Here is a 27,955-nt window from a genome sequence, read left to right on the forward strand (position 1 = left end):
CGAGTGGGTGGGGACGGGCAGGCTGGCTGGCTGTCGGGCCGCGATCTCCTTCCTGTTTGGCTCGGCTTCCTCCGGCGGCGGGGATGCCGCGCGGAATGGCCAGGCGCCCGGGTCTCGCCCAGAGATGAAAGGCAGCCAAGAGGAGAAGCCGGAGCCGGCCGCTTCTGCCGCCGCCGCCCCTTCCCCTCTGCTCCGGCTGCTTTCCGCCCTCTTCTACGGGATCTGCTCCTTCTGCATCGTCCTGGTCAACAAGGCGGTGCTGACGGCTTACAGGTGAGGAGGAGGAGGAGGAGGAAGAGCACCTGGACGGCTGGCGATCCCGCGCCCCGTCGGAGGAGGTGGGGGGACAAACCCCCAACTCCCCCCTCCCCGATCGTGGTTGTGACTTGAGATCCGCTTCCTGCCCCTGCCCCATTCAAAAGCTACTTTTCTACCCAAGACTTCCTTGCAGCGTCCGTCCCCGCCGCCTCTGGGCACCGATCCTGCTAACTCGACGGCAACCCACCACCCCCATTTGTCCCGTAGTTTCCTGGCTGGGCCACAAACCTTCATCGGTGCTTCTCTTTCACCCCCCTCTGTAAATAATGCTGCCCCCCGCATCTCTTCTTGAACTCACACTTGCATTTTGCAAGGTGTTTGGTGACTGGGAAGCTCAATGTGAGAGCATCAGGTTTCCTGTTCAGGTCTCTTTGGGGAGACAGTGTGGTGTAGTGGTTAGAGTGTTGGGCTAGGCACTGGAAGAGACCAGGGTTCAAATCCCTGCTGGGCCATGAAGCTCTGGGGTGACCTTGGGCCAGTCCCTCTATCTCAGCCTCCCAGGGTTATTTTAGGGATTAATGAGGAGGCAGAGAACAATGTGTCCCTCCGTAGAGGAAAAAGTGAGATATAGAATTCAATAAATATCCTTCGAAATTTGGACAGCTTTTGCTCTGGTGGCAAAGGTTGAACTGAGCTCCAGAGCTGCTCAGTCCAAAGTTCTTGCTCAGCTGTTGCTTTTTCTGGTGGTTAGCCAGCTTGGGAGAGTGGAAATGCAGGAATGTGTTTCATGAATCATACTAATAATAATAATAATAATAATAATAATAATAATAATAATAATTTATTATTTGTACCCCGCCCACTCTGGGCGGCTTCCAACAAAGATGAAAGATACACTAAAATGTCACATATTAAAAACTTCCCTGAACAGGGCTGCCTTCAGATGTCTTCTGAATGTCAGGTAGATGTTTATCGCTTTGACATCTGATGGGAGGGCGTTCCACAGGGCGGGCGCCACTACCGAGAAGTCCCTCTGTCTGATTCCCTGTAGCTTTGCTTCTTGCAATGAGGGAACCGCCAGAAGGCCCTCGGAGCTGGACCTCAGTGTCCGGGCAGAACGATGGCGGAGGAGACTCTCCTTCAGATATACTGGACCGGGGCCGTTTAGGGCTTTAAAGGTCAGCACCAACACTTTGAATTGTGCTCGGAAACGTACTGGGAGCCAATGTAGGTCTTTCAAGATCGGTGTTATATGGTCTCGGCGGCCGCTCCCAGTCACCAGTCTAGCTGCCGCATTCTGGATTAGTTGTAGTTTCCAGGTCACCTTCAAAGGTAGCCCCACGTAGAGCGCATTGCAGTAGTCCAAGCGGGAGATAACCAGAGCATGTACCACTCTGGCGAGACAGTCTGCAGGCAGATAGGGTCTCAGCCTACGTACCAGATGGAGCTGGTAAACAGCTGCCCTGGATACAGATTTGACCTGTGCCTCCATGGACAGCTGTGAGTCCAAAATGACTCCCAGGCTGCGCACCTGGTCCTTCAGGGGCACAGTTACCCCATTCAGGACCAGGGAATCCTCCACACCTGCCCGCCTCCTGTCCCCCCAAAACAGTACTTCTGTCTTGTCAGGATTCAACCTCAATCTGTTAGCCGCCATCACATACAGTCAAAACGAACAGCTTTCATGGCTCAAAAATGCATTCTTCAGGAATTTCTCTTTTTTACTTTGTTTATCCATACATTTCTAAACCCTTAAATCAAATGCAAAAAAAAAAGCTTCTTAAAGCAGTGTCTGCAGGCCACATGGCAAGGTAAGCTTGTGCAAATAAAGATGTTTTAAGATGGTATCTAAAACTAAGCACAGAAGACACCTCTTTTAATATGTGAATTCCTCAATGCAGGCTGTACTACATTATAAACTCCATTTCTTTTAGCCGTCAAACTCAGATATCACACAGGACCGTTAGCAGTGATTCTCCAGCAGATCACAAAGGACGGGCAGGCATGTATTAGGGCTGCCATACGTTCTGATTTTCCTGGACTTTACTGGGATTTCAAAGGTGGAATTGACATCCGAGGAGAATTTCTGAAAGGTGGCACTTTGTCCTTGATCTTAGACAAGTCAATAGGAAAACCACTTTTTGGGGGGTGGGGCTTAAAAAAGCTCAGCAAGTTTAGGGTGTCCTGGTTTTTACTTTTTGAAACATGGCAACCCAATGTATGGATAAAGAGCAGTGTCTGGACCACTATGGCCTTGGTCCAGGAACAGCTGCAGCCATAGCTGTCAACTTTCCCTCTTTTTTGCGGGAAATTCCCTTATTCCAAATAAGATTCCTCGCAAGAAAAGGGAAAAGTTTACAGCTATGGCTGCAGCTGTTGCATCAGCCAGAACTGATAATGGGCATTCGTAGCCTCAGGGGGCACCTGCACCCGAGGCGACAAAAGATGGATCAAGTAGCACCCCCAGAATGTAGAGCTCTCCTACAAAGAGAGTGCAGCCCCATCTAGAACCAGCAACAGGCCTATCTCCCGGACATAAGAGCCACTCAACCATGGCTCCTCCATCTTGAGCTGTGTGAAGTGGGGGCGTTTTGAAAACTAGAACTTCCCATAGGGCAAGATGGCTGTTGAATAGTCCTGTGGTTGCAGTTGACGGGGGGAAAGAGCCCATCTCATACAGAACAGCAAGAGCTAGTGGGGGGCAGCTTTTCCCATAGGGCCAGATGGTCCTCAGAAAGCCCTGTGGTGGCTGCTGGGAGAGGAAAAGGCCTCCTCAGTTGGGATATAGGAGCTGGATGTGATAGATCGCCAGATTCATGATTAAACTCCCATCAGCTCCAGCAAGCATGGTCAACGGTCAGGGAAGATGGGAGTTGCAGTTCAACATCATGTGGAGGATCAAAGGTTCCCTACTCCTTCTGTAACATGTAAACTCCACTGGATCACAGTCTTGAGCCTGTACAGGCAAAATAACTCCTGGCTGTGGGGTCACCTTCCATGTGCAAAACTCTTCCCTCGAGTCAGAAATAGACCTTTTGTGAGTGGAAGAGACTTTCTGCTTGTAGAAGGGCATCTTTGCATCCCACCCTGTAACATTTTATTTTTTTTATTTCTAAGTAATGATAAATAGTTTTACAGCTGTGGTTTCTTCCCAAGGCTTGCTGGGAACTATAAAGTTCTATGAGAAGACCACATCTCTGTAGCAGGAAATGTTCAATGCGATCACAAAAGTACGATTCCAAGCAGCTTATGAAAACAATGGAAGTTTTAGTCTGTAGCTTCAGAACCAGGAAGCTTTTTCATCTTTCTTTGCCAAAGGAAAAATAAAGTTCTGCCAGATTAGAGAAATAGGTTCATATGCTGTTGATGAGAATTGCACAGAAAAATTGCCAAGTAATCTGTACTGGCGACTTTTGCTTGTCTTGTCTTTCAATTGTCATGAAAATATTGTATTGAAAAGCTAACTGCCCCCCCCCCAATTTGCACTAACCTTCTTTGAAAGGAGATAAGCCAATTTTATTTTCCTTCAAGCAATATCAGAACCTAACTTGAAGAGCTGTTATATTTTCTATCGTTTTATCAACATCTTCAAGAGCTTTGTTTCTTTCTGAAATAAAGAAGCGTTGTCTAAATCTTGTTTTGTTTTTAAATTGCATCTGATATAGTTTTCTTTTCTTTCTAGATTCCCATCTCCAGTGTTCCTTGGAGTAGGACAGGTATGTTCAAAGATTAAAAGGTTCTAAATGACAGGTAGCTTAAGGCTAGTTCCAAAATGTGGGTTTTGTTGATGTCAGTGGCTTGGGATATCAGTGTTGAATGACTTCCGATTAAGGTTTAAGGCCTATTCATGCAATTCTGTAACTTTGGGTGGGAAAGGGATGAAGCTCAGTGGTAGAGCCTTGCACACAGGAGATCTCATGTTCAGTCCCTGGCATCTGCAGGTATAGTTGGGAGAGACTCTCATCCAAAACCCAGGAGTGGTACTGCTTTGTTGTTGTTGTTGTTTAGTCATTTAGTCGTGTCTGACTCTTCGTGACCCCCTGGACCAGAGCACGCCAGGCACTCCTGTCTTCCACTGCCTCCCGCAGTTTGGTCAGACTCATGTTAGTAGCTTCAAAAACACTGTCCAACCATCTCGTCCTCTGTCATCCACTTCTCCTTGTGCCCTCCATCTTTCCCAACATCAGGGTCTTTTCCAGGGAGTCTTCTCTTCTCATGAGGTGGCCAAAGTATTGGAGCCTCAGCTTCAGGATTTGTCCTTCCAGTGAGCACTCAGGGCTGATTTCCTTAGGAAGGGATAGGTTTGATCTTCTTGCAGTCCATGGGCCTCTCAAGAGTCTCCTCCAGCACCATAATGCTAGTCAGTGTCAATACTGAGCTACGTTGACCAATGGTCTCACTCAGGACATGGTAGCTTCCTATGTCCCATCATGTGAGATGGGAGAGCCCAGACAGGGCCCCTGGAGCTTCCCCTATATTGCACCACCATCTCTGGCTTCATCACCATCTCTGGCTTCATCAGGATCTTGAGTCACATGTCACATTTCGTGTGTTGAGAAGGTGCATGTCTGTCGCAGGGGCGTTCTCTACTCTTGAAGGTTTTGTGCTACAGACATGCACCTTATCAACATGTGAAATGTGACAGTAATGTGGCAGAGGGGACATTCAAAGCTTCCCAGTGGCACTGCCGTTCTGGATGTGCAGTGCAGACTGTGACCAATTTGCACGGTGGTTATGTTCTGGACCCCCATGTGTGGGCCCACTTAAGGTCACTCTGCCTCATTCCTCCTCCTTCCTTTTTTTAAAATACATTTTTATTGGGTTTTTTAACATATCATTTCCAACAATCATATAACATAACTTCTTATCTTATATAATGTTTTAGACTTCCATCAACACCTCTGATGATTTTTCATTCTTTATCACTTATTCTGCATTTCTTAATTTCTCTATTACTCTTAATTATTATTAACTAATAATTCTTCTCATAGTCTTTCTTGCAATATTTCAAATAGTCCTCCTTACAAAACTTCTTGCTGTCCTACTAGCGTAGTCTGTTCATTACAGTTACTTTTCAAATAGTTTGTATATTTACTCCAGTCTTCTAAGAATCTCTGGTCCCACAGGTTTCGAATCCTTCCTGTTAGTTTATCAAATTCTGCATAGTCCATTAATTTCAGCTGCCATTCTTCTTTTGTCGGTAATTCTTCTTGCTTCCATTTTTGTGCCAATAATATTCTTGCTGCTGTCATTGCATATAAAAACAATTTAACATCTTGTCTATTAATATCATCTCCTACAATGCCAAGTAAAAATGCTTCTTGTTTCTTAATAAATGAATATTTCAACATCTTTTTCATCTCATTATATATCATTTCCCATAAGTTTTTCACTTTTTTACATTCCCACCACATGTGATAGAAATTTCCTTCCTTTTCTTTACATTTCCAACATTTATTACTTGTTTTATACATTTTAGCTAATTTCACAGGGGTAATATACCACCTATACATCATTTTCATCACATTTTCTTTCAAAGCATTGCAAGCAGTAAATTTTAATCATTCTTTCCATAGTTTTCCCCAGTCTTTTAACTGTATATTATACCCACAATCTTTGGCCCAATGTATCATAACTGACTTTACCTCTTCATCTTTCAGATGCCATTCAAGCAGCAATTTATACATTTTGGACAAAGTTTCATACTTGTTATTCAATATTCTATTTCAAATTTTGATTTATTATCAACAAATCCTTTCCCTCCGTTCCTCCCCCTTCCAGCTCTGCCCCATTCTGCCCCTTTTAGCAATGTTTTTGTGACATTTTGCGGTCACTTCCGGGTTTGGCGCAGTGCAAATGTGCGCGGTCACACACATATCGGACACACCTAAAATGGTTGCTGCCTATCCAAGGTTAGGATCTGCCTCTGTTGATGAAGTCTGCAAACATGGAATGCCTGTTAGAGTCACTGAAAGGAGAACCCACTCTTGCTGTGCAGCAATGCAGCTTTTCCGCAGACTAACAGAGAAATTGTTTTGTGATTCACCCACCCGCATATTTGAAATAGTATTTTGCTGTTGCGTACATGACAATTATTATTTTGTTTTTTAGATGGTAACCACTATTCTGATCTTATATGTGTCAAAACTGAATAGAATCATTCACTTCCCCGATTTTGATAAGAGTATTCCTATGAAGGTAAGACAAAGTGCATAATTTTAGAAAGTGAAATCCTAATCTGATGCTATGTTATATGTTGCATAATATAATCAGTGCTTTAGAGCTTTTTTTGGCTCATGCTTGTCTAGCCGCTATAGGGAGTACTGAGTTTTTCTCTCCAACAAAGTATGTAATGCTGAACCATGGTTTACTGCAGGCATGATGATGATGATGATGATGATGATGATGATGATGATTTATACCCCGCCCATCTGGCTGGGTTTCCCCAGCCACTCTGGGCGGCTTCCAACCGAATATTAAAAACAAAACAGCATCAGACATTAAAAACTTCCCTAAAGAGGGCCGCCTTCAGTTGTCTTTTAAAACTAAAATAGTTGTTTATTGCCTTGACATCTGATGGGGGGGGTGTTCCACAGGGCTGCTTAGGGAAGTTTTTTAAGTTTGACGTTTTATTGCGCTTTTAATATTCTGTTGGGAGCCGCCCAGAGTGGCTGGGGAAACCCAGCCAGATGGGTGGGGTATAAATAATAAATTTTATTTTATTTTAATTTTTTAAAGTCGAACAGACTTCTGTTTGACTTCCAAGGTACGACTGTATAGGAATAGCACCCTTGCTTCTCCCTGCACCAGTTCTTATATAGCCAAAAAGGCAGGAGTCGCTTGCAAGAGCAGAGGGTAACAGCAGGCTTGGGGTGGCTTCTCCTCTCTCGCACTCCTATTCATTCAATTAAAGAGTGGACTTTGTGTTCAATGCTGCCTCTGAATTGGCCCCTACCTGGCGAACTGTGTGCCGTGTAGATCCATATTTTTCAGCCCAGATGTTGGGCTGGAAACATTAGAACAAACATAGGCTGCAATTCTCTACAGTCATCTGGAAATGAGCCCCATTAAACACAAAGTGCTCCAAGTAAACATCCATTAGATTTTTAATCTTTCAACTTGGCCCATGTTTATTGAGTCTTTACAGCAGGGGTGTGGAACCTTTGGTCCTCCAGATGGTGTTTGACTCCAACTCCCATCAGCCCTAGTCAGTGTGGGATGATAGGATTTGGAGTCCCAACAAATTCTCCACCCCTACTTTATAATGTGAAATGGTTGCCTTCCGCTGCCCTCTTGTTAGGCTTAAAGGTAAAGGGACCCATGACTGTTAGGTCCAGTTGCAGACAACTCTGGGGTTGCAGCGCTCATCTCGCTCTATGGGCCGAGGGAGCCGGCGTTTGTCCGCAGACAGCTTCCGGGTCATGTGGCCAGCATGACTAAGCCGCTTCTGGCGAACCAGTGCAGCGCACCAGAGTGGTACCTATTTATCTACTTGTACCTTGACGTGCTTTCGAACTGCTAGGTTGGCAGGAGCAGGGACCAAGCAACGGGAGCTCACCCCGTCACGGGGATTCGAACCGCCAACCTTCTGATCGGCAAGCCCTAGGCTCTGTAGTTTAGACCACAACGCCACCCGCATCCCTTTGTTAGGCTTAGTGGGGTCAAAATTGTGGTTGGTGTAAACATGACGTGTTGATTTTTTCCTTTATTTTATTTTCATGGTTCCTGGTAATCTTCATTTTTGTGAGATCAAACTTCTTTTATTGAAATAAGCAGGGCCTGGAATGTTGTATAAAACATTGCCAAAGTTCAAAAGTGGCAATCATTTACAAAGTTTGCAACTTGGTGTATTTACTTTTTTTCTCTCTGTGCTGGAGTGTATGAACTAACTTGAATAGATTTCTTCCACAGTTTCGGGGAAAGAAACTAGTTTCATTCTAAATGGTACCCTCATTTTGTTGCAGCTGTTTCCACTTCCTCTGATTTACGTCGGGAATCACCTAAGTGGATTATCAAGTACAAGCAAGTTAAGGTACAGCATAAGTTGGGTTGTTGCCGGGCAGTTTGGTTTTTATTTAGCCCCTGTAAGTGAAAATGTTTTGAGACTATTAGAGCCATGCTGTAGCTACATGTTGATTGAATGAGAGCCATATTGCCACATCCACAGATTGTTTTGGACAACACACACTGGGTAAAATTGCTCTTATGTTCTGCGTGAGGCAGTTAGAAAGGATTAGTACATACCTTCCGTTGATTTATTTTATTTTATTTATTATTTATTTATTTAAAAAAATATTTATGTACCTTCCACTCAAAATATCAAGCTGCCGTTCGACAATATATAGAAATGCAATAAAACATAAGCTATATAAAGCAATAAAAATAATAATAAGGGGGGGGGGAATCTAAACCACTGAATATGCCTATCAGTATAGCGCAGTTGGTAGAGCATGAGAGTCTTAATCTCAGGGTCAAGGGTTCGAAAGATTCCTTCCAACTGCATGATTCTGTGAAAAGCATTGAAAAATCTTCAAGAGACGTCTGAAAGTTAACAGCAAGGAGGCCTGCAGAGAGAGGGCAGGGAGAGTATTCTTTGCATGCGAGTAGCAACGTTAAAGACCTGTCTTCTAGTTGAAGCTCGTTGGGCTTCTGAAACATGGGGACTAGCAGAGCTCTTCCTGATGAACTCAGTGACTGGGCTGGGATATAAAGGCTCTGTTTATCAATGCAAGAGCCTAGAACCTGGCCTTGTGGCATATGTGTAACCAGGTGTATGTCCACCATCTGTGTGAAGTTAGGGTTGCCATATTTTGAAGAGAGAAAAAAAAAAAAGGATTCTATGACGGCCGTTCAAAGCAAATAAATGCAATTTGTCTCAAATTTTACCCCTGAAAAAGAGGGCAGGTCCTGGATAAAGAGGAGCCCTACCCAAATAACAACTCTGAGAGGAACTGAATCGTTTATTTGGAGTCATTGCGAATGGCCCTTGAACCTTATGCCCAGTAAAGAAGTTCACGCACCAGGATGTAGAGGTTTATTGCATGAAAATAAAAGAGACTGAGCACATAGATTCTCCTTCGGGCTGCTAGGTAGCAAACACCCAGGCAGCAAATTGCACAATACACACACACAGCTTAATTGTAAAGTTACCTCAGCCTGGAAGTGGGTGTACAGTGGTACCTCAGGTTACATATGCTTCAGGTTACAGACTCCGCTAACCCAGAAATAATACCTCGGGTTAAGAACTTTGCTTCATGATAAGAACAGAAATTGTGCTCCGGCGGCGCAGCGGCAGCGGGAGGCCCCATTAGCTAAAGTGGTGCTTCAGGTTAAGAACAGTTTCAGGTTAAGAACGGACCTCCGGAACAAATTAAGTACTTAACCCGAGGTACCACTGTATCGATGTGCCACAGGCCCATGCTAAAAGAAAAGGGGAGGCTGTACAGTACTTGGTCTTGAAGCAAGCCAAGTGCAAGTCAGGGATAGAGATATATGCCTTCCATGCAAGTTGAGCTCTCCCCTTCCATTTCCTAGGCCAGCAAGGCAGCAGAATCTCACGCCCATCCTTTGATTTGTGGTCTAGTGAAGTGCAGGGATAATTCTTGAGATCATAGAGCAAAGAGGGAGGAAGACGAGGGAGGGAGGGAAGGGGGAGGAAGAGACCAAAATATGACCTCCAGTAAGAGAACCTAGATAATCAGCTACAGGGATCCCGTTGGAGCTGTGAGCTACCTGACCATTGGAAATTTGGTGTTTAATTATAGTTTAGGTTCCACCAGTGCTTTTTTTTCTAAGAAAAATGTTTAGGGGTACAGTGGTACCTTGGGTTACATACGCTTCAGGTTACATATGCTTCAGGTTACAGACTCTGCTAACCCAGAAATAGTACCTCGGGTGAAGAACTTTGCTTCAGGATGAGAACAGAAATCGTGCAGCAGCAGGCCCCATTAGCTAAAGTGGTGCTTCAGGTTAAGAACAGTTTCAGGTTAAGAACGGACCTCCGGAACGAATTAAGTACTTAACCCGAGGTACTACTGTACTCTCATTTTCCTACTCATATTGAAATACTGCCCCTCAATGAGGCCAAACTTAGATTCACAAAATACAGTGGTACCTCTGGTTGCGAACAGGATCCATTCCGGAGGCCTGTTCACAACATGAGCAGAACGCAACCTGCGTCTGCGGGTCACGATTCGCCGCTTCTGTGCATGCATGTGACGTCATTTTGAGCATCTGCGCATGCGCAAGCAGAGAAACCCAGAAGTAACCCTTTCTGGTAATTTCGGGTCGCCGCGGGACGCAACCTGAAAACACTCAACCTGAAGCAAACATAATATAAGGTATGACTGCATTTAGGGGTATGTGTACCCCTGCGTACCCCCAGGAAAAAAGCACTGGGTTCTACTGTAATCTGTGGAGAGGGGAGGGGACTTCCTGGCTGAGCGAATATCACAATACTTTAGTCATTTGAACCATTGTATATTCCTGTTCACTGAGATATATTTGAAGCAGAAGGGACACAACCTTAATCTCAGGAAGACCATATGCTTCCCAAATCATAATTTTACCCTTGAAGGAGGATTTTACTGTGTGTGTGAAACCTGGTTCCTACATACAGGAGGGTGATGATTAACTTTCTGCTGTTGAGGGGGGGCCACTAGGTGGCGCATCGGAAGATGGCTGACAATAACATCTCTCCGACCCACACGAGGTAATTTGGAGGCTATGATGGGGGTAATTAGCCTCCTTAACCCCCCCAGGATTGTGGGGGGGACGGCCCTTGCCTGCTGTGCCCTATACCACCCCTGAATTTGTGGGGGTGGGGGCACTAGGCACAAAGCCCTCCTGTGGGATTCCGGCACTCCTGGACGCCGTCCCTGATTCACGCCGCTAGTTGCAAGCATCTTCAAAAGAAACAATTTGGATGAGATAAATTGCACATGCTTCAAGGAAAAAGGGGAGTAAAGACTGCTGACAGAAGAGATCTCTGATAACAAGACAAGAATAAAATATGAGAAGATACGTCAAGATACGGTATGACTGAGGGGGGAGGGGGGAAAAAACCTGCCTTCCTTTTTCTTATGTGATTTAACAAGAATCCCCTCCCCTAATGAGTCAGAAACTAAGGACTTAAGCTGTGGATTTAAGGCTGTGTGGAGATAAACTTTCGAACCAAAGCAATGTTTCAAGATGAAGCTGGAAAGCTAAGAGTTTTGGAATGACGCAGTTAAAAATGCCGTCGCCATTTTGGGAGGCATTGTTGGAGCTCTTGGGTCTGGGAGGAGAAAGAGAGAAATAGAGTTGTTTACATATCGTGGATCAACTTCTCGGTGGGACTTAAGAGCGACAAATGCCAAATTTATGATGGAAAGAGCGATGCTATCTACGAAGGAGATATATGGAAACCATCTGGACTTAGTGGAGGAACGGGAAATCCACACAGGATTATTATTTTGCTTATCGGCTTAAGGAGACTAACAGAAGAGATCGTAAAGGAAAAATAGAAATTATATGAACAAGATATGATGTGGAAACACCAAGATAAGACTGGATAGAATTATGAATTTTGTTTGGACTGATTGGGACTGATTTGGACATTAACGCAGTAATAAGAAGATGATCTGAATCCCCCTTTGGATCTTGAAGTATGGGTTCCCCCAACAAAATTTAAAAATTTGGCTTTGTAATTTGGAATTTATGTGATGTGATTTAATTTGATGTGATTGGCCAGTTAATAAAAATTATTTTTTTAAAAAAAGATGATTAACTTTCTGGTGACTTCAAGTTTAGTGTGCTGATGTTTTCCGTAAGCATTAACGATCATGATGTTTGCTGTACCTTCCCGGCCACGTTTCAGATAAAAGCTAGTGTTTTATATGTGATTCATGCTAGCTCCATGATCTCCAGAAAGGAAGCATGTAAAAAATTGAGACTAGCCCCCATCGTTACACGTGGGCGACTGGTGCACATGCTTTAGCAGAGATGTCACATGCTGTCAGCTGCTTGAACTGTGTTTATGGGAGCTACCGCCCACAGAGCCTCCATCTTTCCAGGGTTCTGACTCCATTTATTGGAGCTCAGCCCGCTCACAACTACATTTGGGCACTGGCCCAGGGCTTGGGCAGCCACTCCTGAATCAGATGAGAAATAAAGCTTAGGTGTCACCAGTGTACTGATGCCATCATGCTCCAAAACTCCTAGGGACCATATCCAATGTTGTCTTGATATGGGTTTGTTGTTTTTGTAGAAGTCCTTCAGACAGGGTAGGCCTTTGGCTTTTCAGCTTTTTATTGGGTGGTTTTGTGCTGTGTGTTGGAATAGTGGGTGATAGGCCAGAGGGATGGGGATAGTTTGCCTACTTTCCCCTGTGTGAACCTGTTCAGAGTTGTGGGGATTTTCTTTAGATTGTGTTGGAGAAATGGGTATGCTGTTGTGGGGGATGTTTTCGATGGCGTCTCTCTCCAAATGGACCCATTGTTTCGCCTCGTCTTCTAGAATATGCCGGATTATGTGGTGTACTTGGTTGGCGATGTAATATGATTCTACGCTGGGGATTCCCCACCCTCCTTCTGAGGAGGGGAGGTGCAGGTATCTGGGACTTATTCTCAGCTTTTTGTGTGAGAAAATAGAGTGTGGGTTTTTCCTGCCACTTCTGGAGTTGGGTTCGGGGAGACCCTACCCAATGTTGATGTTTGTCCTCAGGGACAAAATGGCGCCTTGTGGAATCTGCTGCTCTCCGGACTGTTCAGTGCAAGGAGGAATGAAATCACTGAAATACAGTGTCTCCAGTCCCCATCCTGAGCACTCAGCCCAGGAGGTTACCATAGTCAGTGGTCTCAAAAGTGGCTGAAAGACATGAGTGGCATACCCTCTCTCAATAAAAATCATCCATTCAAGCAACCAAGGCTGATTCAGCCCCAATACCTTTGGCAGTGACTGCTCTGATGCCTTGGCCTATAGCTAGTGATTGGTGGGAGACAATATACCATTTATTTATTTAAGAAGCAGAAATGAATATTTTTTTTAAAAAAAATCTCTTCTTAAATGGTTTGCACAAAACCTTAATTGACTCGTTGCTTCTTATTTCTTGCTTATAATTTGCTCTTTCTCTGAACAGAGCTCAGAGTGGCTAACAATGGATGCAATAAACAGCACAATATTAAAATGAATTAGTTGGCATGAAATACAATTGCCGTAGTCCAAAGCAGGCGGCGGCACAATAAAACATTGCAACAAAGCCATCCTTGTGGTGCTCCAAAAGCCGATGAAAATTAAAAAATCCACTTTAACTCGGCGCCTGACATCAATAGAATGTGAGGGACAATTGGAGATCTGTACTGGGAGGGAATTCTGTAAGTGGGGTACAGCCACTAAGAATTATTCTGCTACATGTTATGAGCCTCCCCAGCTGATCTTAAAGCCCTCATTGGTTGATACTATGACTTTTTCTCCATTGAATATTGTGCTGTGCAGAGTTCCAAGTTTTGCTTAATTTTTTGAATTGTCACTTCCAGCTATTCTGTTGTGTATTCGGCCTGTGGTGTCAGACTGACATTTGGCCATGACAGAGGCTGAGAATTTGTTCAGGCACGTTTCTTAATGCAGGATGATATCATTAGCAGAGACAAAGAAGCATTAATTGTAATAAAAAAACCTTGAAACTGACATGACATGGATATTTTTTCCCTCTCTTTCTATTTTAAACAATCCAGTTTGCCAATGTTTACAGTCCTTAGGAAGTTTACCATTCCTCTCACATTACTGCTGGAAGTGATTGTTCTTGGGTGAGTATTTGCCTCCCATTTTTGAAATACCACTGCCATCTATCAGATAGGCTATCTGGCCAGAATGCATGGATGAGTACCGTAGTTCCTGTTGGCTAATTGAATTTTGATGATAATATTCAGGCTTCTCAGAACACTATGCACTGGGTACAAAGCGGACACCAGTTAATCTACAAGCACTAGAAACTTGCAGCAAAAGAATTGGCTTGTTAGTTTGACTCAGTATGTGAAGTTTGGCCCTCCATCCCATAATACCCCACTGGTGTCTCGGCCCAACAGTAGAATGACAGCAGTAGCCACATCTTCTACAAAACTCTCAAAGGTACTGTGCACATCTGGACCTCATAACCTTGTTCTCCCAGACTTCCCTTATCTTCTCCTTCTCATTGGCTCCTGATATATCCATGCCCCAATCACATATTGTTTTCCAGATTTTTTTAGCACACTGCTTTCTTCGTTTCATTTCCTTTACTTACCTTGACCTCCTTGTATTCCATCTTCTCGAACCTTCTTCAGGTTCCTGTTCTCAGTTCATTGCCAACATGACAGCCTTCCTTCATCTTTTCCTTCCAGTCAGTAGCCTGCCTATCGTGCTTTTCCTGTTCCTAGGGCCTGGGAGAGATGATCCCAACTAAACTGACAGCTGTTCTTTGCCTCACAGAATTTGGATCACAAAGATTCCTTGCTTCCAGAGTATTTGGAATATTTGTGAACATTATAACATCACACCATCTCAGCCAGGCTGTGTCACAATACAGTAAAGATTGCAATATGCCTTTGAGTCAGGCTCCTTAATGATTGGGTCATAAAGGGGTTTTCTCCTATTAATGTCCCAAATTGAATTTATTTCACTCACACATGAAAGGAAAAAGATTTTCCTTTTCTGTGGATCATCAGGCACTGCCACAAGCATAATGTTAGACCTGCAATGCTCTGCATTCTTGTTCAAATCAGATGAATCATGTAAAAGTTTGGAATGTAGATTATTGGGATTTATTATGGGAGTTCCCAAATGCTTTCATAACGGAGAGGGAGGATGTAATCCCAACTCAAAGTTAGCACTGAGCTTTTGCAAGAAGCCCAGTGCATTGCAAGAAGTTCATCGTAAAACCAATTAGCAATTTGCATAGAGTATTTTCAGGATTCTACATATACTCTTGTCTTACTGCAGGGGTCAGCAAACTTTTTCAGCAGGGGGCCGGTCCACTGTCCCTCAGACCTTGTGTGGGGGACTATATTTTGAAGGGAAAAAATGAATGAATTCCTATGCCCCACAAATAACCCAGAGATGCATTTTAAATAAAAGCACACATTTGACTCATGTAAAAACACCAGGCAGGCCTCACAAATAACCCGGAGATGCATTTTAAATAAAAGGACACATTCAACTCATGTAAAAACTCGCTGATTCCCGAACCATCTGCAGGTCGGATTTAGAAGGCTATTGGGCCGGATCCGGACCCCGGGCCTTAATTTGCCTACCCATGTAACTGTCTCGTCACTGAATCATTAAGTATACAGTCCTGTATACAATTGTCTGGAACTATGTACCACGGGACAAAATTGTGAGTAGACCCGTCTCAGATATGCGTTGTAAGATGAAGAGAGTGAAGAGAGTTTGGATTTGATATCCCGCTTTATCACTATCCGAAGGAGTCTCAAAGCGGCTAACATTCTCCTTTCCCTTCCTCCCCCACAACAAACACTCTGTGAGGTGAGTGGGGCTGAGAGACTTCAGAGAAGTGTGACTAGCCCAAGGTCACCCAGCAGCTGCATGTGGAGGAGCGGGGAATCGAACCTGGTTCACCAGATTACGAGTCCACTGCTCTTAACCACTACACCACACTGGCTCTCATAAGATACAGATGACTTTGTCTGGAGATGCATTTGCTTTTGTTTGTATGAGATACTTCATTACCCCTTTCCATGGCTGGAGTTTCCCTCTTCTTTGAGCTATCCCCTGCAAGTTCCACTAAGCCACTGGAGCCTGTGCATCAGAAACAAATCCCTGGAAAGGCATCACAAATGATCCCTGGCTTTGACTGACCTATTTGTAAGACAGGATGGGAGCATAGGCCTTTCACTGAGCCAGACCATTACTCTATCTAGCTCAGCATTTTTTGCTGTGTCATCCAGGGTTTCAGGTGGTAATATTTGCCAGCTCTTCTTGAAGATCCCAGGGATTGAATCTGGAATCTACCACCCTTTTTAAAGGAAGCTTCAAAATATTTTAGAATGGGGGGGAAATTGGAATCTTGTCAGCCTCCAGGTGCTGTATGATTAAAAGAAATAAGCCTAATTCTTTTGTTTCATTCTGCTGTGTCACAAACCACTTTCTGAGATGCATAATGCTGGTTCAGATAAGTGTTTAGTTTGATTAGTGTTCATCCTAATTATAAACTGAATGGGATCAACCTTACGGTTTCTCTTTACAGGAAGCGCTATTCACTGAACATTGTAATTAGTGTGTTCGCAATCATCCTTGGAGCTTTCATAGCAGCAGGGTAAGATTTTAAAGTCCTTTCCTTCTGTGTTGGATCGTTGTTTCTTGAGCGTACCACGAGAATGAAACCATTTCGTCAGGAACTGTCAGAAGAATTAGTGCAGGAGATGGCTGGCGCAAAATGCTTTTATTCCGCAGTCCTTTACATCACATAATGTACGAGCCACATGCGACCCTTTGGCTGATGTCCATGTGGCCTGCGGTCCCCCTTCCCAGCTGGTTCCTTCCCCACTCTGCTGCCCTCAGTGGCGGACAGTGGGCTCTCAAATTTCAGCAGCCCTAAAATTTGGCACACCTACAACTCTCGTGCTCAGTTGTGCAGCACTGTTGTGTTGCCTCCCGCAGCACGGAGCCCAGTACGGCCACACCAGTTGTGCCGCCCTAAAACCGCCTCTGTTTCCCTGATGATTGGTGCTGGAGACAGCAGAGCAATGCGCTGATCTGCACACGCCTCGGCGACTCTCAGCACTGGTCCACTAATTTCCTCTCCTTTGACAGCACACTGCCTTTTCCATACCATATAAAAACTACAACTAAATCTCTCTTCAGTTCCAAAAGATGGGCTGTTGTTGGAGAAACACAAGTTCAAGGCTTCCTTGAGTGCTTGGAGTTATTTGCACTATTCTTTGGATCTGGGGCTATGAAATATTAAAATCACTTAAAAACTAGCTTCAGCTGAGTCAGTACTGCATTTCGTGTTTCTGCTAAACATAAAAAGTGCTTGCTCTCCTAAGCAAAGTCATTTCTTCACTTCACTCTCATTTACTAACCTTGTACTTCTGCTGGGAATTGCCCCAAAACACAGTAGGTGACACGGGTGGTGCTGTGGTCTAAACCACTGAGATTTGGGCTTGCCGATGGGAAGGTCAGTGGTTTGAATCCCCGCGATGGGGTGAGCTCCTGTTGCTCGGTCCCTGTTCTTGCCCACCTAGCAGTTCGAAAGCACATCAAAGTGCAAGTAGATAAATAGGTACCGCTCCGGCGGGAAGGTAAATGGCGTTTCCATGCGCTGCTCTGGTTTGCCAGAAGTGGCTTAGTCATGCTGACCACATGACCTGGAAGCTGTCTGCGGACAAATGCCGGCTCCCTTGGCCTATAGAGCGAGATGAGTGCACAACCCTAGAGTCATTTGTGACTGGACCTAATGGTCAGGGGTACCTTTACCTTTACCTTTTTACAGTAGGTGAATGGTTTTCCTGTATCACCACAAAAAAGGAAGGGACCACATTGAGCAAAAGATTTCTGCATCGCAGGGAGTTGAACTAGATCAGGGTTTTCAAAACTTGGGGCACCAGTTGCTTTTGGACTTCAACTCCCATCATCCCTAGTTAGCAGGACCAGTAGTCAGGGGTGATGGGAATTGTAGTCCAAAAAACAGCTGGAGACCCAAGTTTGGGAAACCCTGGACTAGATGATAGTTGTGGTCCCTTCCAACACAACAATTCTATGAGTCTGCAATAGTTATATAGGTGGGGAAATGGTCTCAGACCTAAGGGAAGATTCAAACCCTAGTCATGACCCACCAATAAACTGCTACCAACTTGTTTGGGAGGTTTGCACAGCACAAGCTCTGTCGAAGTGAACAGGGGATATTTAGCTGTAACACTTGTTAAAAGTCCACTCATGGCTATTTCCTGCCCATCTCTTTTGAGAATTAGTCTGATTTTGGCTCTTGGTTGCATAGATCAGCTAAGTCACCATTAGAGAAGTTGCCAGGAATGAATCGGAGTGATTTCTGAGTGAAATGCTATCGGGAACTGTCCAGCTGTTTCGTTTCATTTGCTGTTGTCTTTACTGCTACGGACTTCTGAACGTGCTGTTTAGTGTCATCAGGTTTTATAATATGGAACTGGTTTGGGAAGGCAGCAACGCACAACACTGTTCAAAGGATGCCTTTTGAATACCTTCATCTCTATATTCTCTCTTCCAGATCAGATCTAGCTTTCAGCATGGAAGGCTATGCCTCTGTGTTGCTGAACGATGTCTTCACAGCAGCAAACGGTGTTTACACAAAACAAAAAATTGACCCCAAGGTAACTATGTGGGGATTTCATTTCTGCGGAAAACCAAGGAATGATCATCTTTGTTCTAAGAATTTATGAATATGTTCATAGACAGCCTTAATTAGGACTTGAGTAAGATTGTGAAAGCCAACTTCAAATTTGTACATACTGTCCCTGCTAAGAGGTTGACAGTACAGCAGTTAAATATTTAGGTATTTAGTTAATCGTTTTCCAGCTTTGGCCTTCACACTGATGTCATGATTCTAAAAGGATGTGTCATCTTTCTAAGAAGCCAGAAACATCTCAGAAAAGGAAATCTAAGATTGGCTAGCTGCTAGATCAAGAAGGAAACTGATTTTTATGCAAACATAGACACAGGCAGCTTTGTAAATCTGGGCTAAAGTCTTGGGAAAGCTGGGCTGCATTGGGCCCAAGGAGTTGCTGCTAGGTTGACCAGTCCATGATTCAACTATCAGCAAAATTCAGTTATCTCATTAGCTTCTCTTGCCTTTACATGGATTTGGATTTGATATCCCGCTTTATCACTACCCGAAGGAGTCTCAAAGCGGCCAACAATCTCCTTTCCCTTCCTCCCCCACAACAAACACTCTGTGAGGTGAGTGGAGCTGAGAGACTTCAGAGAAGTGTGACTGGCCCAAGGTCACCCAGCAGCTGCATGTGGAGGAGCAGGGAATCGAACCCAGTTCACCAGATTACGAGTCCACCGCTCTTAACCACTACACCAATTTCCTGTATCCTTCATTAGACCAATTCAAGAGATCTTCACATAACTGTTACGAGATCTTTTTGGATTAAAAAAAAAAATGCACGGTGTATGGCAGCCATGCCATAACATTTTAGAATGTTATTCCTTGAATCCTTGCTGAACTCACTTTGGGAAGATTTTTAACAGCCCTGGTGTGTTGCAGTTTGGAGATGGTTAGAACAGGCACATAACCACTAGATAGTAAAATTCAGGCCATGTTTCTTCATGAGAAAAAATGAGCAGAGCATACTAGCATGTAAATGGCCTTTTACTGGCAGTTTGAGAGTTTCTTCCCCACCTGCTTGTAACATATTTCTCTTCCATCCTCCCGCCTACTTCTCAAATATTGATCTTCTGCTTCCTAGGAAATCTACTTCTGTGTTTGCTATCTTAGCCATTTGCTGTCACCACCTTTGCTGGGTTCAGCTTGTTTTGGGGGAGGGAGGGTAGAAAGGAAGTTCACATCATATATGATAGACAGAGCACGGCTAGACAAAGCACGATTGTTGGCAGGAGTGAGACCTTCTCGCTATATCACACTTGTGCTCAGAGACCTGCACTGATTTGATTATTTGCTACCAGGCCAGGTTCAAAACGTTACTATTAGTATACAGAGCACTTAGCAACTTGGGACCAATTTACCTGACATAATGTTTTACTCCATATATTCCCACTTGACTGCTTCTGTCTACAGAACTTTTCCTATGATAAAGGTAAAGGGACCCCTGTCAGTTAGGTCCAGTCGCAGACAACTCTGGGGTTGCGGTGCTCATCTCACTTTACTGGCCAATGGAGCCGGCGTTTGTCCGCAGACAGTTTTTCTGGGTCATGTGGCCAGCATGGCCAGCATGGCAAACCAAAGCAGGGCACAAAAACACCATTTACCTTCCCCGTACCTATTTATCTACTTGCATTTTTCGGCATGCTTTCGAACTGCTATGTTGGCAGGAACAGGGACCGAGAAACAGCAGCTCACCCCATCGTGGGGATTCGAACCGCCAACCTTCTGATTGGCAAGCCCTCGGCTCTGTGGTTTAGACCACAGTGCCACTCGCATCCCTTTTCCTATGATAGGTGCCACATAATCCCTGTTCAGCGTTCGCCAAAAAATCAACCTTTTAGTATGTCACCAACCACACTTTGCCTATTGATATTAGGCAAGCAGCGTTTTGATGCCTGCAAAAACATTTTGTTTAGACAAACCTGCCTAGATGCCTGGAATGATGATGCAATTTTTAGTTTATTGCAGGGTTTAATTTTTTTGAATGTTTTAAATCATTTTTACCAATAAGTTGTGTGTGTGTGTGTATGTGTGTGTGTGTGTGTGTGTGTGTGTGAGAGAGAGAGAGAGAGAGAGAGAGAGAGAGAGAGAGAGAGAGAGATTCTCTTTGTAAACCACTTTGAGGTCTTTTACAGTAAAGTGGTATATAAATAAACAAAAGATGTTAAGATGTTTGAGTGAGTGTCTACTCCAATTTTGGTCAGTTTTAACCAGGCCTGCACAAGCATTTCATAGGTGGGATTTTGCTGAGTTGATTATTTAGTAAGAAACCTCTTGTTACAGAATCTGCAAGCATATATTAAATGGATGCATTGCTTTCTTGCTAGAGTGCCATTAGATCTTTAAATACAAAATTCCCCCGTGGCTATTGTGATCTTTAACTAGCTTGTCAAACAGGTGTGTCTGTTTTATACAGGAGCTGGGAAAATATGGAGTCATTTTTTATAATGCCTGTTTTATGGTAATTCCTACAGTTCTCATAAGCTTCTTCAGTGGAGACTTCCAACAGGTAAGCTGTGCTTGCAAACCACTAAAGTCATTGTAATACATCCATTGTCTTGGACCCTCATTTCTGTTCTCAGAATGGTAGGAGTTTCTCTTCAGCTCATGGAAAGAAGATAACTTAGGAAAGTTTTGAGTAAAAAATCCAGCGGTGGTGGTGGTTTCCAGTGACCATGTGCAGCTGGTCAACAAAGCCCAGGGTCAGCATTATGGGACGGTTCCCTAAAATTCATCAAGGCAGGCATAATTCTGACAATGAAGAGGGACTATAACCACTGGAAATTAGAAGCATGATTGCAAATAACAATTGGCAACAAAAAAATGTAAATTAGCAGTCTTTCTGCCCAATCGAGAACAAGTGTGTTTTAACTAGGGGAATATTTTATGCAGATGGTTTCAGGGATTGGGTAGCAACACTTTTTTAAAAAAGAAGAAGGGGTTAATCCTTTGAATCTTGCAGAATCAAAGTCTTCCTGAAAATGGCCATTAAAGCCAAATGTAAATGGAAAGAATTGATTCAAATTTACAAGGGAGTTCCCCAACTGCAGAGAGGCCAACAGCAAACAAGTCCTCATTATTCAAACTTGGTGCAACAGGTTTGAGAAATTAGAAAGATCGCAAGTAAACATGGGGCACAACTTAAATTTCCTTTATTTTACCTTCTCTGCACATTCTAAATGCATGTCTGGGTTTGAAACTGACATGAAAACAGCACATATCTAACCTTTTGTGGGGGTCGTAAGGAATAGGTCTTTAGATCCATCTTGATTGCAAGATGATTCAAAAAATGCTGGCGGTTAAATTTAGAGCAGACATCTTGGTGCAATTCTCAAGCATCAGATATATCAACCTTGTCATCTTTCTGTTTATTTAACTGGGTTATTAGAATATCTATTTTCCATAAAACATACCTAAAACATGTCCTTCTTTATTTTTATAGGCCACCAACTTCAAGGAGTGGACAAATGTTTTATTTATCTTTCAATTTCTTCTTTCCTGTGTACTGGGGTAAGGTGTCTTTGACAAGTAATCGCTGACTGGGTTTTGTTTTGGTTTTTGGTTTTTTCATCCGGCAAAGCTGCTATTGACCTTTATATAGTCAGCAGGTTGGGATAACAGCTAATAACTACAGCAAAAACCTAGGAAGATCAGAAACCCGATTGGTTCAAATAGGGTTTTAATTCCCCATCTTTAAGGGATTTTCCAGGAAATTCAGAACCATGTATTCTGAAGCACAAGGAAGGTTATGAAGGCGGTGGACTCTTCGTTGGAGGTTGGGTGGTTATCTATCAGGGATCCTTTAGCTGCGATTCCTACATGGGACTAGATGATCTTGGGGTCCCTTCCAACTCAACAGTTTTATGACTCTGTGATTATATGATGCAGAGCAGCGGCCCTCATTTCATTTGTCTCTGACTGAGCAAGCGTCAGGCTTCTGGGAATTCTATCCCTCCCCCAGTGGCAGCAAGAAGCAAAGAAAACAAAGAAGAGTTCTGACTAATGAGTTTATTCAATCATCACAACGAGACAAAAGAATGCAGTCTGTCTCCCATTAATGGCGTTGCTCCAACTGAGCTCCTTCCCCGTCCTTTCCTAGCAACAGCACTTTCCCTTATGGTGGCCGACAGGGACTAATTGTCTCTTGAGTCCTTTGCTCTTGTACTCTCAATGGGTGCCGGGTTCTGGGAGAAGAGGGGTCAGAAATACTCTCCAGTTATAACGTGTCAGCAGGCTGCTCTGACTCTGTCCCCCCTTCCTCTTCTCCCAACAACTCCCAACTCTTCTGTTCGCCTGTCTCTGAGCTGTGACCTTCCTCAAACCGCCGCTTTAATTCAATGCAGTCGTACCTTGGTTCTCGAATGGAATCCGTTCCGGAAGCCCGTTTGACTTCCGAAAAAGTTCGAAAACCAAGGCGCAGCTTCCGATTGGCTGCAGGAGCTTCTCGCACTTAATCGGAAGCTGCATCGGACATTTGGCTTCCAAAAAACGTTTGCAAACTGGAACACTCACTTCCGGGTTTGAGTCGTTCGGGAGCCAAAACGTTTGAGTCGCAAGGCATTCCAGAACCAAGGTATGACTGTACTGCCTTCCTATTCTCTGGAAGCTTCCGAAGAAGAGGGGGGGCATCTCCACCATTCCTTCTCAGTCTCGTCCCCTTCAGTCCAGTCCCTGACAGCAAGTTGTGTGGCAGTTTTGGATAGCCCACATCAGGGTGGATTTGATTTAAATCAAATTGATTTAAATCGCAATTTAAATCACAATTTAAATCACTAGTCACTAAGGCTTGATTTACATCTTTTTTTTTACAGAAAGACTCATTCTTGCTGGTATAATCTTAATATTTACAACCAGATGAAGGTTTCATTTTTGGCATAATAAATTTTCAGAGTATGTAGTTTTTACAGTTATATCAAAAATTACTTATTTGGTTATACTATTAGAAATACATAGACAGATAATTATGAAATTACTGTGAGGTTTAAAAAGTTAATATCTGTTTATATCTGTACAACTTTTCTGCTGTACTTTATTGGAAGGAGGAAAACAATCATTTCCTTAAGAACAATTTAAACAATTTATTTAACTAAAATGAAAACATTACAGCATATGTATCCATGTTTGTTAACTGATGTAGTTAAACAGTTTTTTAAAAAAAGAAAACTTAGATTGAGTTTTAGCACACATGAGAAGCTTAAAACAAATTCTTATTTCCTGTTGAATAGCCTTCGGACCATAATATAACTGAAATAGAAAACTATCTTTAGTAAGATTTTTCCTCCAAAAGCATTTTATTTTGAAAATCCAATATATATTGTTTTTTAAAAATGGATTTTAATAAAAATAATTGGATTTAAATAAATAAAAATGTGATTTTTAAAATTATTTTTTTAAAAAATCATTTATTTTTATCCACTCTGGCCCACATGGAAGGATGTGAAAATTGTATAGTCAAACATGGGTGGTGAAGTCCACACAAGCACAGGTTTTTATTTAATCATCTTATACATAAGTCTCCCAGCTCAACTTCTTTTAGATCACGCTGGAGGTTTTAAAAATATATACAGCCCTGTTTAAGAGGAGCAGTGAAATGATGGTATCATAAGTTTGCAATCCTGTGCATGCTTGCTTCTGGGAAAAGGTGCACAGGATCAAGATACTTTTTTATGTTTACTTTAGGTTCCTTCTGATGTATTCTACAGTCCTCTGCAGCCATTATAATTCTGCCCTCACAACCACAGTTGTTGGTGCTATAAAGGTAAGCGAAACCAACAGGACCTGTTGATGAGTGACAGCATCAGAACTAGCTATGGAATCCATTCAGATTTCATTTTCGTCTTCCGATAGGGAAACTTAATTTGTTCGAAGGACGGTGCATTTGCTAAACAGAAATGGATTCGACGGGATACGCCATACAGGATTCTTTTTGTGGGCGTGTGATTTTATTTTGGTTAGCTCGTAAAATGGCAGAGACAAATCATTCCTGAGCCTATATTATCATGATAGGCAAACAGGCATCTTGAATCAGTAAAACAAACACCTAAGAGGTCCTGTTTCTATACAATAGGAGAAATACAAGACGTATGAAGGCTAGGTCTGGTCTGAGTAATCTTATACAGGGAATAAATTGGAAGGGAGTGGAATTACTGCTTAAGATTCCATAGGATTTCTCCAGACATGATTGCTGAAGGGGAAACCATATTAGGACTCTTAATATGTCTGTGCTTATCTGTACTATGTGATGCTATGCTCTACTGACATTGTACTGCGGCAGTTCTTACCATTTTTGCTTTCTTTGCCTCTCTTCTATTTTTGGTATTGTTATTTTTGAAAATCAAAATTTAGAAATATGATAAAGGTTTATTTATTTTGGGGAAGAAAAGCAAACCCTGAGAGGTGAACAAAGACGTATTCATTAATTGCCCTTAAAAAAAACCCTTTATCATGAGAACTGGGGGCTTATAAATACTGTGAACATTCCTAGGATTCTGAAGATGTGGACAGTGCCATCATGAAGGCCAAATACTTATTATCTGCAGTTCATAGCCTGATGAGATGTTACTCACAGAACAAATATCTCTTGTTTCCCCAGGAGGGCAACACAATGTTTCAAATGAAGGGAGATTGCTGTGTGCATTAAAAAACAGAACAGCATGGGGGAATCTTTTTCTTCTGCTGCCATGGATCCCACATATTATTATTTTGAAGTTTTATTGAGACATACAGTGGCACCTCAGTTTAAGTACTTAATTCGTTCCGGAGGTCTGTTCTTAACCTGAAACTGTTCTTAACCTGAAGCACCACTTTAACTAATGGGGCCTCCTGCTGCTGCCGTGCCGCTGGAGCACAATTTCTGTTCTCACCCTGAAGCAAAGTTCTTAACCTGAAGCACTCCTGGGTTAGCGGCGTCTGTAACCTGAAGCATATGTAACCTGAGGTATACCACTGTGGTGGCCATTACTGACAACCCAAAAGTACATGTTAGTTTCAATTCATCAACATTAGATCAGAATATTTTCTTAACTGCTTGTAATTCTTGAGAACAAGTATGCCTTACAGCACAGTGATACTAGGAGAATATAATAATTATAATAATAATTTATTTATACCCTGCCCATCTGGCTGGGTTTCCCCAGCCACTCTGGGTGGCTTCCAACCGGATATGAAAAACAATACAGCGTCAGACATTAAAAACTTCCCTAAAACAGTTGTCTTTTAAAAGTAAAATAGTTGTTTATTGCCTTGACATCTGGTGGGAGGGCGTTCCACAGGGCAGGCGCCACTACCAAGAAGGCCCTCTGCCTGGTTCCCTGTAACCTCACTTCTCACACCAAGGGAACCACCAGAAGGCCCTCGGCACTGGACCTCAGTGTCCAGGCTGAACAGTGGGGGTGGAGATGCTCCTTCAGGTATACTGGACCGAGGCCGTTTAGGGCTTTAAAGGTCAGCACCAACACTTTGAATTGTGCTTGGAAATGTAATGGGAGCCAATGAAGATCTTTCAGGACCGGTGTTATATGGTCTTGGCGGCCACTCCCAGTCACCAGTCTAGCTGCCACGTTCTGGATTAATTGCAGTTTCCAAGTCACCTTCAAAGGTAGCCCCATGTAGAGCGTGTTGCAGTAGTCCAAGCGGGAGATAACTAGAGTATGCACTACTCTGTGAGACAGTCTGCGGGTAGGGTCTCAGCTTGCATACCAGATGGAGCTGGTAAACAGCTGCCCTGGACTCAGAATTAATGTGCGCCTCCATGGACAGCTGGGAGTGCAAAATGACCCCCAGGCTGCACACCTGGTCCTTCAGGGGCACAGTTACCCAATTCAGGATCGGGGAGTCCTCCACACTAGCCAGCCTCCTGTCCCCCAAGAACAGTACTTCTGTCTTGTCAGGATTCAACCTCAATCCGTTAGCTGCCATCCATCCTCCAACTTCCTTCAGACACTCACACAGGACCTTCACCGTCTTCATTGGTTAATAAGTTAAAGCATGCCTCTTTATTTTTTTCAGAATGTGTCCATCGCTTACATTGGAATGCTAATTGGTGGAGACTATATCTTTTCCGTGCTGAACTTCATAGGGCTCAATATCTGGTGAGTGGGGTTTCTGAATTGCATGTCCAGTTCACACGGCGGACAGGAGACATGACTTTCTGACCGTGTGTGTGTGTTCTCTGCTTTCCCCCTTCAGCATGGCAGGAGGTCTGAGATACTCGTTTCTAACCATACGGGGAGACGACAACCCTAAGATCTCCACAGATGAAGAAAAAGCATTGCCAGGTACCAAGAGCTAGCAGAAACAAAAGGAAAGAGAATCTGGGAGGATGCAGGCTCCTGTGGAAGTTTAACGCAGAAGCGGCTGAGGAGTGGACGTTCTACCTCATCTCGCGTTGCGGTCCAGGGCATCCTTGTGAGACAAGGCATGATCTTGGAAAACAGCCAGCCGCAGGCATGTTCGATCATTATTTATGTAGTAAGACTAATTACAATAGATGGATGGGTGGCAGGGTTTGGGAATTTGCTCCTTCCACGGGAAATCTTTGCACTGGGTCAAATCCAGGGGTCCTTCCTCCATGTTTATTCTGTCGAGGGTGTTGAATGAGCCTTTTCTCCCAGACTGCCTGTAGCTATGGGTAGACTCCTTGCTTAAATTTTGAAAAGGATTGACCAGAAGATACAGACTGCAAAATATTGTTGTGCTAACAGCCACACGGGACACGGGTGGCGCTGTGGGTAAAACCTCAGTGCCTAGGACTTGCCGATCGCATGGTCGGTGGTTCGAATCCCCGCGGCGGGGTGAGCTCCCGTCTTTCGGTCCCAGCTCCTGCCCACCTAGCAGTTCGAAAGCACCCCCAAGTACAAGTAGATAAATAGGTACCGCTTTATAGCGGGAAGGTAAACGGCGTTTCCGTGTGCTGCGCTGGTGCTGGCTCGCCAGAGCAGCTTCGTCATGCTGGCCACGTGACCCGGAAGTGTCTCCGGACAGCGCTGGCTCCCGGCCTCTTAAGTGAGATGGGCGCACAACCCTAGAGTCGGACATGACTGGCCCATACGGGCAGGGGTACCTTTACCTTTTTAACAGCCACACATGTGTGGACTTCGGTTAAGAACTCGACAGCACACATCTGTCATGCCCACATCTAGCTGCCTCAATTCAGAGCTTTAGAGATCTGGGCTGCATTGTACTGGTTGAAGGATAGACTTAGACATGGGTAGGCAAACTAAGGCCGGGGGCCAGATCCAGCCTAATCGCCTTCTAAATCCAGCCTGCGTACAGTCTGGGAATCAGTGTGTTTTTACATGAGTAGAATGTGTCCTTTTATTTAAAATGCATCTCTTGGTTATTTGTGGGGCATAGGAATTT

At 43.7% G+C, this 27,955-nt stretch overlaps 2 protein-coding genes across 2 annotated transcripts in view; both read left to right on the top strand.

Annotated features, from left to right (window-relative positions):
* CDC14B (cell division cycle 14B) overlaps window positions 1-12,880 on the top strand; it is a 120,638-nt gene extending 107,758 nt beyond the window's left edge. Inside the window, exon 16 of the mRNA XM_083576941.1 lies at window positions 12,868-12,880. The gene's annotated coding sequence lies outside the window, so the exon portion shown is untranslated. The remainder of the gene's footprint in view (window positions 1-12,867) is intronic.
* On the top strand, window positions 1-26,896 carry SLC35D2 (solute carrier family 35 member D2). The gene is made up of 12 exons (XM_083577123.1): window positions 1-273; window positions 3,941-3,974; window positions 6,370-6,456; window positions 8,223-8,290; window positions 13,971-14,042; window positions 16,478-16,546; window positions 18,476-18,578; window positions 21,012-21,104; window positions 22,038-22,105; window positions 24,275-24,353; window positions 26,603-26,685; window positions 26,783-26,896. Exons 1-12 carry the CDS (start codon window positions 125-127, stop codon window positions 26,883-26,885), a joined length of 1,008 nt encoding a protein of 335 aa, XP_083433249.1. The 5' UTR covers window positions 1-124; the 3' UTR covers window positions 26,886-26,896.
* The last annotated feature ends 1,059 nt before the right edge of the window (window positions 26,897-27,955 follow it).

The sequence above is a fragment of the Podarcis filfolensis genome (assembly GCF_964270895.1).
Source record: "Podarcis filfolensis genome assembly, chromosome: 11".
Taxonomy (NCBI): Eukaryota; Metazoa; Chordata; class Lepidosauria; order Squamata; family Lacertidae; genus Podarcis; species Podarcis filfolensis.